The 12,864-nt window shown below is 44.9% G+C and overlaps 1 protein-coding gene across 6 annotated transcripts in view; it reads right to left on the reverse strand.

The window, feature by feature from the left end:
• Nucleotides 1-2,696: 2,696 nt before the first annotated feature.
• Nucleotides 2,697-12,864, reverse strand: part of ANKMY1 (ankyrin repeat and MYND domain containing 1) — a 123,297-nt gene continuing 113,129 nt past the window's right edge. For 5 of the 6 annotated variants that reach the window (XM_074264175.1, XM_074264172.1, XM_074264170.1 and 2 more), the window contains 2 exons: nt 12,559-12,707; nt 2,697-2,966 (listed from right to left, as the gene is read on the reverse strand). In XM_074264175.1, coding sequence (XP_074120276.1) covers nt 2,734-2,966; nt 12,559-12,707 — 382 coding nt within the window. In that variant the 3' untranslated portion in view covers nt 2,697-2,733. Of the gene's footprint in view, nt 2,967-7,881; nt 7,947-12,558; nt 12,708-12,864 lie in introns of all 6 variants that reach the window. The other variant, XM_074264174.1, reaches the window with a different exon arrangement.

Raw genomic sequence — 12,864 nt, forward strand, 5'->3', positions numbered from 1 at the left:
ATCCCACTTACAAAAAGCCAAAATATGCAATAAACACCTGCTCCAGATTATATGGAATTGAGGGTATTATGTGGGATTAAGTATCAGGTAGGATTTGAACCTGGATCCCCTGACTCTTTCCATTGCACCAGGTCGCCTCCCATGCACATCAGGTCCCGGGCCCCTGGGCACATCCCCCAACCTCTTTGGATTCAGCCTCCTCATCTCAAGCACAAAGCCTGAAGGAGTCAGCAATAGCTCGGGCGTTTATTCCTGCGGAGGCTACGCTTGGAATAACGCCACAGAAAAGCACGCTAAGACTCACTAAGTAGGGTTTCTATGTCAACACAGATGCTTCGGTGTAATTATGTTGAGAGGGTGGTGCAGTGAGGGGAAATATCTCCCATTCACTGTCATAAAAATGGAGATATCCTTTTTGGACGCCGGACTGAATACAATTAACAAATCTGATGGCTGAATGGTAATGCCGTTTGAGAGTGCGATGCTAAGGAAAAGAGGAGTCTTCTGATCCTTCTCTAGCTCCCTCCTCTTCCCACTCTTCACCCCCCAAAAAAAGGTGGGGGGCTGTTTTAGGATAAGGGGAGGATGAGGGAAAGAGCAGGGCTGTCTCTGTTGGGGGAGCACGTCAGCTCTGCTTTCCCCATTTCCTCAGTCAACAAGAATCATCATCAGGATGGAAAATGGAAAGGAGAGCGCCAAAATTGTGAGGGGGGAATGAAGAAGCCCGACAGGGAGAGGACACTGGGGCGCCCGGGCTCATCTTGATCCCAGAGTATGGAGAGAACATGGCAGCCAGAGCTTTCTGGGCTGCCATCAGGCGCCGATGACAGACACTGACCGAAAGGCCTGGAGATGGGCACGTGGGACGATTGTCTGTGGGCTGTGGGCAGGTGAGCTCGACCCTGGCAAAATCTGAGAGCAGCCGACTACAGGAACGGTTTGTGATCCCCATTCCGGGCCCTGTGGGTTCATTGACAACAAATCATCCAGATTTGACAAGGTTACCCCCCCCACCTACCGGATAAGTCTCACTGCAGCTAACTGCAGAAGTGTTCCGAGTCAGAATAATGTAGGCTTTAAAAAACATATAATAATAATAATAATGAAGTGCTTCCTTGAGAATGAGACAGATGAGACCTGGATATTATAGTTAGGTGGCCAACTTTATCATCCTGGTCTCAGTTTCCTCATCTGTAAAGAAGGATTGTTTTAAATGGCCTTTCTTGTTCTATGATCCTTTAACCAGTCGATGGAGGATTTCCAGACGCTCCCCAGCCTGGCGCCCCTGCTCTGGTCCGAGTCTGAGCCATCAATGTCCTTAAAACGCGGTACCCGGCCCCGGTCAGGTATTTTAGTCCCTTTTGTCCTGGACTGAATGACTGACCCATTGAAGAATTAATCACATGCAGAAGTTGATGAAGAGATCACTATCAATCTGGAGGATTTCTCTCTACTGCGAGGGCCCCGCGGCTCTATCTTTAGCTTGATTCTAATCAACACCTGGGTCTGTGACTTGTATAAAGACACGGATGACCCAGTTATTAAATGCGCAGGTAACACCCAGCTAGGAAGGATGGCAGAAACTGGCTGAAAAGCCGAATATTCCAGATTTAAACGAGGTGAAATTTAACAGAAGTCACGTGTGAAATTCTGCACCTTGCGTCCAGCTGCACGAGCTTGGTAGCCATGTCTGAAAGGGAAGGCAGGGAGCCTGGGCTTTTCGCGGACGAGGCTCGTGAGAGCCAATGCGATTTTAGACCACCCTAATACACAACTAATTCATTGGAATGCCAGAGTCTACAAGAAAGGGATGGGCTTACTTAAAGGTCTCCCCCAGTGTGGACATCATCTTTTAAGGAAACCACTGGCAACTTCGAACAGGTTCAAAGGAGGGAGACCGCTGAAAATCCTGTGATAGTTGAAGGAAAAGACCTCAGATGCCATCTGGCCCAATATCCTACAGATGAGGAAACCGAGTCCCAGCAAGCTCAAGTGGACATAATTATAGTTATATAATAAGAAGTGTCAGAATTAAGTTTTGACTCCAAAGCCCTTTCTAGAGGGGTATATCCCCAAAGCTTCCCGACTCCAGATGAAGGGTCAGAGAATAAACATTTTGTAACAACCCCCATCCTGCTTTACTCAGAGGCTGTGTCCGGACGGGCACGTCAGAGAAATCTGGGACGAGCCCGATCGTGGGTTCCAATGGACCTTCAGGGAGGCAGAATGGGAGCTACCAGGGCAAGGCGGGCAAGTTCCCATTTCTGAGGTCAGCACAGACATTGCCCTCCCACCTCCTGAAGTCATAACAGGGTCATGAATCACTTTACAAGAGAGAGAGACTCAGAAAAAAACAAAGATATTTCAGACCCAACTAGCTCAGGGGCCGCCCCCTCATTTCACCAGTGGGGCCCAACTGAGGCCCAAAGTCTCACAGCCAAGCTCAGAAGCCAAGACCCCGACTCCAAATTCACCACGACTTGACCCAGAAAAAGACAACCCGGGATAAAGCATCTGGAAACGGCGCTACTTAAAGCAAGTCCTTTGGCATCTTCCCAAGATCTCCATGAGGAACCCCAGCCCTTCTTAGCACAGCCAGCCTTGCAGAAATGGCTTAGGGCCCCCTTCATTTGCACCGCGCCCACCTGCCCCTTCTTCTGTAATAAGGCACCCATCAGACAGAAAGGAGCCAGAGCCCACTCAACACGTGCACCTTTCTTTAGTACAAGAACATCAGTTGAAACTATAATTTTCTTTGTACAGGGGCGAGCCTGGAGGAGACGGACACTCTTTAGGCCGGGAGAACGCACCAAATTTCACCAGGTGCCTCATCTTCAGGTCAATGTCTTTGCCCTTGCCTTTGGGGCAGCCCAGGCCCTTGATGTCTTTCAGGATCTTCGTGGCCATTTCTTTTCCCCTCTTGATTTCTTCTTTGCTTTTGGGAGTGGTCACTGGCTCACCTTTTACTGTGAAAAGAAAAAAAAAAAAAGTGATTATACTTCATGGCTGAGAAGGGATGAGCAGAGTATGAAGGCTCAGTCCTCTCTGGCCAGATGGCTTTTGAACTCTTCCTCTTGACTTCCTTTCAATTCCCACCCAGAAATCTCAGGATGGAAACCGGGGCTGGCAGGGCAAAAGTGGAGGGAGAGCCATTATAAGTGATAGAGTGGGCACTTCCTGGCACTCGACTTCCTAACCAGACCTAGTATGGGATCAAGAGTGAAGGGAAGCAGCAAGATGGTACAGTGGAGAGAGTCCTGGCCCTGAAGTCAGGAGGACCCGAGTTCAAATCTGGCCTCCAACACTTAACACTTCCTAGCTGTGTGACCCTGGGCAAGTCACTTAACCCCAGCCTCAGAAGGGAAAAAAAAAAAAAGAGTGAAGGGAGCCAGCTAGATGGTGCAGTGGATAGAATCCTGGCTCCGAAGTCAGGAGGACCCGAGTTCAAATCCGGCCTCAAGACACTTAAAATTGCCTCAGGAAAAAAAAAAGAGTTAAGGGGGGACCCAGGAGATGGAGAAACCTGCCTTATCCAAGAACTCCCCACACAATGGCTGATAGTAGTTTCTCTTATTGTCAGTCCTATCAGACTCTGTGACCCCATGGATCAGGCCCTTTGATTCTCCACTAATTCCTCCAAGTCTGTGCAAATTAATAGCTCCTTAGTCTTTGATTTAGCAGCCCATCCAAGGTCCCAAAAGAAACCCTTTTAACATCTCTTCCAAAACCCTTACCTTTTAAACATGTGAACTCTTCCCCTTCCACCACTACAGCCCCATCAAAGCCATGAGAGGCTCAGTGTTCCCACACTTGTATTTCACACTTACCATCGTGAATTACAGTTACTAGTCAAAGATAGGTGCCCAGCGTCCTAACTAGTGGACAAGGAATCGGGGATGTCGGCTCTGTGACTTGATGTCTTCCGTCCAGTCCAATTCCAGTTCTTAATAAGCTCTTACTATGTGCTTGATAGAGAGGCAGTGTGTATAGCGGATAGCTGGGCAGCCTCTGAACCAGGAAGACTGGGTTCAAGATCCACCGCTGCCATACTCAACCATTCCACCTTTGAGATCATTTCCAAAGATCATCCACTGGAGGAAAGTGCCAACCTACATTTGTAAGGGGAGTTTTCTTATCTGCGAGGGCCTAGACCAATAAAATCCCTTCTTCCTCCCAACATGCCAGAGGCAGAGGATTTGTTCCTGCCCTAAAGCAGCTTACATTCTACTAAGGGAGAATAACAAAAATTTCCACAGAAACTTAAGGAGACGGCATGAGACCAAGGCATAAAAAAACCCACATAGAGTCAAATTAGGAAAAATTCTGTAACAAGAGCTATCCCAAAGGAGGATGGGAAAGCCTGCAGAAGAACCCTTCACTGGGAGGTCACCCACGGGAGGCTGGATGGCCAACCGTGGATGTTTCGTTAGTAATGGTCAGTGGGGATGTATGTCTATAAGTGCATGGGCCAGATGACACAGCCATAAAGTGACCTTTCCACTTTCAAACATGGCGATTCTGTGCCACGAGTCAGGGTGGAATGGGGCAAGGCTGAGTGATGGTGTCTGGGAAATCTGAGGGAGATCGGAGATTTCATGGCGTGAGCTCGTCATTCTCTCATCAGCCTCAGCAAGAACATCTCATTTGCTAGATTCCCAAAGCAGCCTAGGATCCTCTCTTCATTTTAGCTGAAATTCTAGCTGGAGCTTTGAGAAAAGAAAAAAGGAAAATTGACTCTAAATGTTTGAGGAAATGGGGAGGCTTTCCACCCACTCAGGTCAAAAAAAAAAAAAAAAAGAGCAGAGTGAAGAAAAAATCCTCCATGGGACAGCAGAGACGCCTTTACAAAGGGAATCTTTTCACCAGCTCTTTCTGGCATGGGAGGCTTTAAAGCAGACATGGGGTTGGGAACTAGAGAGCCCCAGCCTTCTAGGCTGAACCACTGCCAACCGTGACCCTGGGGGCAGAGCCCAGCGGGAAGTGAGTGGCAGAAGGCAGATCTGAAGCAAGAAGGCCTGTGAACTTAGATGGGGAGAACATCAACTAGCTTGTCACTGAAATCCCACTTTTTCTTCAATTCTTTTAAAACAAGATTCTGCAGAGGACTCACTGGGGTTCTTCTGACTGCTCCATTTCACAGAAAAAGTTGAGAATCACAGGCAAGAATAAAGCCAAAGCAAAACTCTAAGGACTTTCCCCAGAGCCGGGAAGGTGCCTTTGGCTCTCAGCTGGGTTAGTTAGGAGGACCCAAAATCAGCCGGACCCAACTGAGTCAGCCTTCAGGGCATGGCAAACCCCAGCTAAGGTTTGATCAAGGCTGTTGGCCATTTCAGCAACAGCCCAACCTGGGGGGAAAGGCACAAGATCAAAAGAGCTTTGTGCATCGTCTCAATAGATGCAGAAAAAGCATTTGACAAAATCCAACATCCATTCCTAACAAAAGAGTTTTATGCCCTAAAACGCCAGAGAATATACTAAAGGGAGAGGGAGGTAGATGCCCTCCTGGCAGTTACAATTACTAGTCTGCCCTAGGCCCAACAGAGTACCTTTGACCACTGACCTTTGCAGTGTCAACTCTACCCGGCTCGCCGCCTCTGAGGCCTTCAAAGGTCTCTGGCCACAATCTCTTGAATCTATAGCTTAATAACCGGTAGCACGCTCAAGAACAGCCACGTGTAATCTTAAAAGCCTTTATTATACCTACTCACATAATGCCCTGACTTGTTAACTCCCTAGTGAACACCTGGTCTGAAGACCCAGGTGTTCACTTACCTCTCTTGGCTATCCATCAGCTTGGCTCAGCTACCCCAGGTTAGGGAGTCAGGTTAAAGAACGCCAGGTTAATGTGAATGCGAAGTCACAGGACCTGGGTGTGGTAGTAAATGCTACTGACCCCTGGCAACCTTGGTACAGTGGCTAGGATGCTGGTTCCTGAAACCGGACGACTGGTCAAAGCCTGCATCTGCTGCTCACTCTGTAGGACCTTCACTCATTCTTCCAGATCCTCACTTCCTCTTCTATAAAAAGGAAGAGGTTGGACCGTGTGGCCCCTGAGGTCACTCTCAGCTCCGAGTCCAGGATTCTACGGTCCTAGATTCTTTCCCCTTCTCAGCCTCTGTTTCCATCACTATAAAAGGACAACATGGCACTAGCCGATCTCCAAGATCCCTCCAAGGCTGAATCCTGTGCTTGCAATCCCACAAATGGTTACTGAAGTATCACACAGGTTATAAATCACTAAACCTCACCCGGTTTAACAAGTTTGGTTTGTTTTTTTTACTTTGTCCAGGACACTAACGCTCTAGATGACACTTCCATGGCTTTAGGATACTTGGATGAAGAGGACATCAACTCTATTTTCACTCGTCTGTCACTGAAATTCTGCTTTTCCTGCAATTGTTTCAAAAAAAGATCGTGCAAAGGACTCCCTGGACTGCTGATGATCTTAAGACTTGCTTCAGGTCAAACATTCTGAGGTTCCCATTTTGAGATTAAACTGATCTCTGTGCCCACCTGCATCCATCAAAGCAAAAAGCCAACTTTTCTGCTATATGCTGCACCAATATTGGCAAAACGGGCACACCTTGACTTCTCGATTGCTTATATCAACCACGGGTTAAAAATGGAGGAAAGTCTCAACTTTGGGATGAACAAAGTCCACGTGGAAATGGCCGATGAGACAGTTAGCAACACTGACCAGTGTGCTCGGAAATTGGGGGTGGGAAGGTAGGACAGCCTGTCTCGAAGAAGTCTGACAGCAGACAGAGGAAAAGAACTAAATGCTTGTAATCAATCCTTATAATAAGAAGTTCCTGGCTACCCTGTTCCCTGTTAATTTGGACTCCCAAGAAGCTCAGTGTGGGTAGAACAGGGTTCCAACCATCTCCACAGCGGGACTGGAAAGGAAACAATAAATAAGAATCTGCTTTCGGGGAGCTCACATTCTACACTCAATTGTATTTATTAAGTACCTACTATGTAGGTGATGAAAGTACACAGACAAAAATGACACCGTATCTGCTCTCAAGGAGCTCACATTCTACCTGGGGAAATGATCATTGACAAGCACTCATTGAGTACCTATTATGTGCCGGGCACTCTGCTAGATAGTGAGGATACAAGAACAAATATATAGAACGTAGTCTCAAAGAGCTCACATCCTACATGCACTTGGCAAGCATTTGTGACGCACTATGTGACAGGCTAGGGAATGATGATACAAGGACAAAAATGAAACTGTTTTTGCCCTCAAAGAGCTGACATTCTATTAGGGAGGAGAACATGCACTTCAGCAAATTTTACAAATTCATGCAAATTAACATGTAAGGGAAGCTGGGAGGGAAGGCATTAGCAGCCACCACAAGCAACAGAAAGGCCTCGGGTGCTTGGGCCGAGCTGTGAAAGAAAAGAGGAATTCAGAGAGGTCTCAGGTGCAAGAAGGGAGTGTGTTCCACTGGCCTGTGGGCCAATCCAGGCAACGTGTGGAGACCAAGTATGGTGCCTCATGGGAATAATGGGGTTGGCTGTACCAAGAGTGGGAGAAGGGGAGCAGTGGATGGAGGGTAATGAGAGACAATATTCCTCAAACAAGCCTTAATTATCCAACCCTGGATAAAGAGAAACTGGCACCAATCCAGAGGTATGGTATGGTAAAAAGGTCACATGCTCTGGAGGTAGATGGTCAAATTACCAGGAAAGTTGGACAGCACTGACTCTAAGAGTTTATAACACCTTAGTCCCTTCATCTCTCTGGACCTTAGTTTCCTCTTTTGCAAAAATAAGATTAGAGTGCAAGATAGTAGAAGGTGAGAAAAAGAATAGAGAAGGGAGGCCAGAAGGTTGAGAAAGAAATGATATGAAGACCCAAAGTTCAAAACTTACCTGAGACTCACTTCTGGTGTGATCTTGGAAATTCATATAACTCTCCTGAGCCCCAGTTCCCTGCTCTGTAAAATAAGAGACCACGGCCTCTGGGATCCCTTCCTCCTCTGAGATTTAGCTGGCATGAGCCCAGCTCCTTCTGTTTGGGTTTATTTGGCCTCTGCTTTCAAACAAGGACCATGAGAAGAAAGGGAGGCAAAACCCGACCATGAACAAAGCCGATTTTCCGCTAATATTCTATGATGGGGCAGGATACAAGAGAATCCCTTTAACATGAAAAAGGTGGTTTTTAAGAAAGAGGGGTCCCTCGAAAGTATAGAGACCAATGCTTTTGGAATAACAACCCAAATGATCTGAGAGGGAAAAAGGGGAAAAGAGAAACAGAGTCACAAACAATACTTTATAATAAGCTCACCTGCTCTCCTCCCTCTCCCTACCACCCAAAAGTTTGGATCCTCTTCCTCAGAATCTGCACAAGAATGCACATTTTTAAGTTTCCCAAAGGGAGCATTCATAGGGATCAGACTGGGACCTTACTTTTATTCAAGTCTTCCCCCCACCCACCCAAACACACAGTTTGTTCTCTGTCTTAAAAGTTTGCATTAGGTCTTAGTTAACATGCCTTCTTTATCTTTAAAAAAAAATTTTAATTTATATTATTGCTTCTCTACTCAGCCTTGAACAATGGAATAAACATTGGCTCTGGAATCAGTGAACCTGGGTTCAAATCCTGCCTCTGAAAGGAAACCTCCAGAGAGCTCAAAAAAAAAAACCAAAAAAAAAAAAACTTGCGATTTTGAACAAGAGCTCTTCTCATTCTAGATCTATGATCCTATTTTACATCACTTCCCTGGGCTTCAGTTTTCCTATCTATAAACCTAAATAGACCACTGAGTTCCTTTCTCACCCTAGGTTGGTGAGCCCATATTTCTGTGGAAGAATTCTTTTAGAAAAGTCATCGAGTCCCATTTTCTTATGATCAGACAGCACAAAATCAGAATTCACAAATGAGAACAAGTGATTGATGGGAGAAACTCAATGTTAAAAGGAGTTGGATTTGGTCTCTCAGGCCCCTTCCAGATCTACTATACTGGACTCCTGGGGGGGGTTGGGAGAGGGGAAACAGAGTCAGAGCAGAAAGTTCCAGTCTCACAAGTTAAATACAAGAGAAAAGGGAAATTGAGGGATGGTATGAAAATCCAGAGATTGGCTCTGGAAGGGACCTTGTAGAAGTAAAATCCAAGTGGGTGTGAGGGAGGGTCTCTGTCATTACTGATAAGCTAGGCTACTTCTGATGTACCCATAAACATACAGGCTGTCCTAGCTAAAAAATGACAGCCGTTCTCAACCTCTTGTCACCCCAAAGGTCATATGAGATGGCTCCTATCAGAACTGATTGCGCTGCGATCCAAGGTATGAAGAATACAGAAACTAAATGGCTTCTTCGTTTTAAAGATTTCTCTCCAATCAAGAGAAAGAGATAAAGATGAAGCCTCTTGATCTAACAGATCATTTCTGTCCTCATCGCTCACAGTTGGCAAGCATTTATTAAGCCTGTACTCTATGCTAGGCAATGAGCTAAGTCCCAAGTATAAACCAATAAAAATTAAGTATTTTCTGTCCTTAAGAAGAATCTTGTATTGTATAAGGGAGAAGCTCAAGGAAGGAATAGAAAGATGTCTCATCAGCAAGCACCTACTGTGTGCCAGGTTCCATGGAAGGTACTGGGGAGATAAAGACAAAGTAAAATAGTCTTTTCCCTCAGAGTTTACCTTCTATGGGGGAAGAGTAGCCAATGGCAAAACCCCATCTCTCTCGAGACCTCTCTATTTATATGTGTGCCTGAAAGAGTTGCAAGGTTGATGTAGTCATTATCTGTGTGGGTCCATTAATTACTAAAGAGTCAATTTAGTGGTTTTTCTGGTCAAATCCCAGGATGCTGAGGATGGAGGATATTCTGATTAACGGAAGATTAATCCTTTGATTTTGGGCCTTAATTGTTCACAATCTTTTGCCTTAATAAGCAGAGTGTGTGGTAGTAGACAGAGGCTGGGACCAGAACCTTGGAGACAAAGGTTCTAGTCCTTGATCAGACTTCTGCTCGTTGATCTGGAGCTGGAAGGGAATCTGAAGTCATCAACTCTTAAATCTCTCCTTTTACAGATGAGGAAACTGAGGTTCATCAAATTTGAATGACTTACCTATGGTTAGACAAATAGGAAGCAGTAAGCACCAAGACCAAACTCAGATATTCTCCAAGCCAACTTCAAGCTCATCCCCAGATGGGCCCAGACAAGTTCTACCGGTCTGAGTTTTCTCCTTTGTGAAATGGGGGGGGGGTGAACTAGATGCCCCCAAAGTTTTTTCCTGCACTCCTATACATTTGTGCATTAAAGGAAGCAGAATTTTCCTTCAACAGATGAGTACATGGCAGCTTCTCGGGAATCTTTGGTCCAAGTACCAGGGTTTCTCTCAGATGAAGGAGGTGTAGGAAAATGGGAGGCCCCCGGGGAAGGCCTGGAGAGACAAATCTCTGGTGTTAGCTTATCATCTAATGACCCACCTTTTTGTCCTGAAAGAGAAGGATGGCTTAGGAACTAGTTAGGGGCAATATTTTCAAGTTGTGTGACATCTTTTAAATAATACATTTGGGGAAAGGAGGAATCTCTTCCTCCATACTTCAGGGACCTCTGACGTCATCATTCTTTCCTTTCACCTACACAGGCTGCCCTGCTCACCTGGTGATCATCATTTGAGAGGGGAAGGAGGGGAAAGGGAAGTTGACCCAAGGAAGAATTTCTTATGAAGCCATTTACCAAGGCATGGAGTTCTCAAACTAAGGCCAGCAGGCCAGATGTGTCCAGCTAAGGACATTTATGCGGCCTGCCCGGTTATGGCAAATGGGCTGAGGGGCGGAGACGGAGGGTGAGCTTTTGTTTTTACTATAGTCCGGCCCTCCCACAGTCTGAGGGACAGTGAACTGGCCCCCTATTTAAAAAGTTTTCGGACCACACATGAATGAATAAATGAATGAAACAAAAAGCATTTGTTAAGTCCCCACTATGTGCTAGGCACTGAGGATCCAAAGGGCAAAAATTAAATATATCCTTAAAGCAGTGAATTGATGCAAATTCCAAGACATGTTCTGCCCACCCCTATTTTTGTTATTCATTACTCAAATTCAAATGGCTAGCTCATGGCTTTGAAAGTTCCATCCAACGATGAAGAGCGCAACTCATTCATGCTGTCCTGTGTGTGTCCGTGGTTTCCTGTAAGCTCACCGTGTAGTATCCACCCAAAGTGCCAGAGGTTGTCTTTGGTTTCTTCCAGAATCATGAGGGTATCAGTGGAAAGAACTGACAAATGTTTGAGACCCGAGTCCGTTTGATCATCATATCTTTCTTGTTATTATAAAAGTAATCCATATAAAAAGGGGAGCTTCGCCAAGAGATAGTTTGGGCAATTGTGATGTGGATCTATCTTGATTTGGATATTTCTCTTTTCAAAGAACCAGGACCCACTTGCTAGGAAAACAGGCTCAAGCTGCTGAATGGAGTCAATGATTCAGAATTCTCTTTTCACTTTCTCCTCCATGTTGTATTCTTCTCATTACTCTCTTGACCCCAGTCTTCACAAACATTTTCTTCCCAACCTCTTTTATATTATTTTTTATTCTGTCCAAAAATTCTTGATTCTTTCTCTCCTCCCTACTTACTAGTATTTTTTTCCAAATACATGTAAATGTAGTTTTAACATTCATTTTCTTTAAGATTTTAAGTTTGAAATGTTTCTCCCTTTTCCTCTTACCACCCCCTTCCCCTTCAATATAAGCTCTACATGTGCAATCACGTTAAACATATCTCCATACTAGTCATGCTGTGGAAAAAGAATAAGAACAAAAGAGAAAAACCACAAGAAAGAAAAAAAAAAGTTAAAAAATGAAAATAGTATGCTTTGAACTGCATAGTTTTTTCCTCTGGATGTAGACAGCTTTTTGATCCTTCCTAAAAGAATAGGATTGTCCACAGAGGTATTCCTCCTGTCATTTCAATTTCTCCTCTAGCAGAAAGAACAGTTGATATTAGTGCACAAAGTTGGTGAGTGCCTCCAGAAGGAAGATCACTTTAGAACAAAAAAGCCACAAATACATATTCAGTGTATAGCTGAAGCCCAGGCTTATATCCTATTGTCCATCCATTACACAAGGATGACAAAATTCTGTGGAGGATCAGTTTAGAGCAAATTTACATTCAGAATGTTTTTGCCATCATCTTACAACTCAAGTGTTCAATAGGAGAACACCAGATGATGCTGAAAATGTATGTACAGGCAGCTAGGTGGCGCAGTGGATAGAGCACCAGCCCTGATATCAGGAGGACCTGAGTTCAAATCTGGCCTCAGACACTTAACACTTCCTTGCTGTGTGACTCTGGGCAAGTCACTTAACCCCAATTGCCTCAGGAAAAAAAATAAAATGAAAATAGAAATGTATGTACACAAGGAAATTATTCCATAATACAGACCACCTTGAAATGTAGATCTTTGGGGCTTTTTAATGTATCTTAAAACTCATTCTTCTTTAACCTTAAATTAAAGCGAATAAAGAATGAAGCCAAACTGCAGATACCCACATTGTGCTCCCATAGCCGCGCCCCCCTGCATATATACTGAATTTACCTGCACTACATTCTCGTTTGTGGGACTCATTCCAGGCTTTTGCCTTACAATGCTTGCTACAGGTTAAAATTCCATAACAGCGAAGACACGGGGTAAGCCGTACCCCGATGGAACGCCCACACTGGTAACAAAACTTGAAGAAGGGTATCCTGTGGAAAAGAAATATATCTCTGCATCAGGCAATAGAAGAAAAGTGGAATCCAATTTTGTTTCTCTTTCTTTCTTTCAAATTTTATCCTCATACTATGTAACATTACATTCAGAGAGAAAAAAAAAGGCCCAAAAATATTAGCTTGATCTGAGACA

Source organism: Sminthopsis crassicaudata, chromosome 4 (genome assembly GCF_048593235.1).
Source record: "Sminthopsis crassicaudata isolate SCR6 chromosome 4, ASM4859323v1, whole genome shotgun sequence".
NCBI classification, from domain to species: Eukaryota; Metazoa; Chordata; class Mammalia; order Dasyuromorphia; family Dasyuridae; genus Sminthopsis; species Sminthopsis crassicaudata.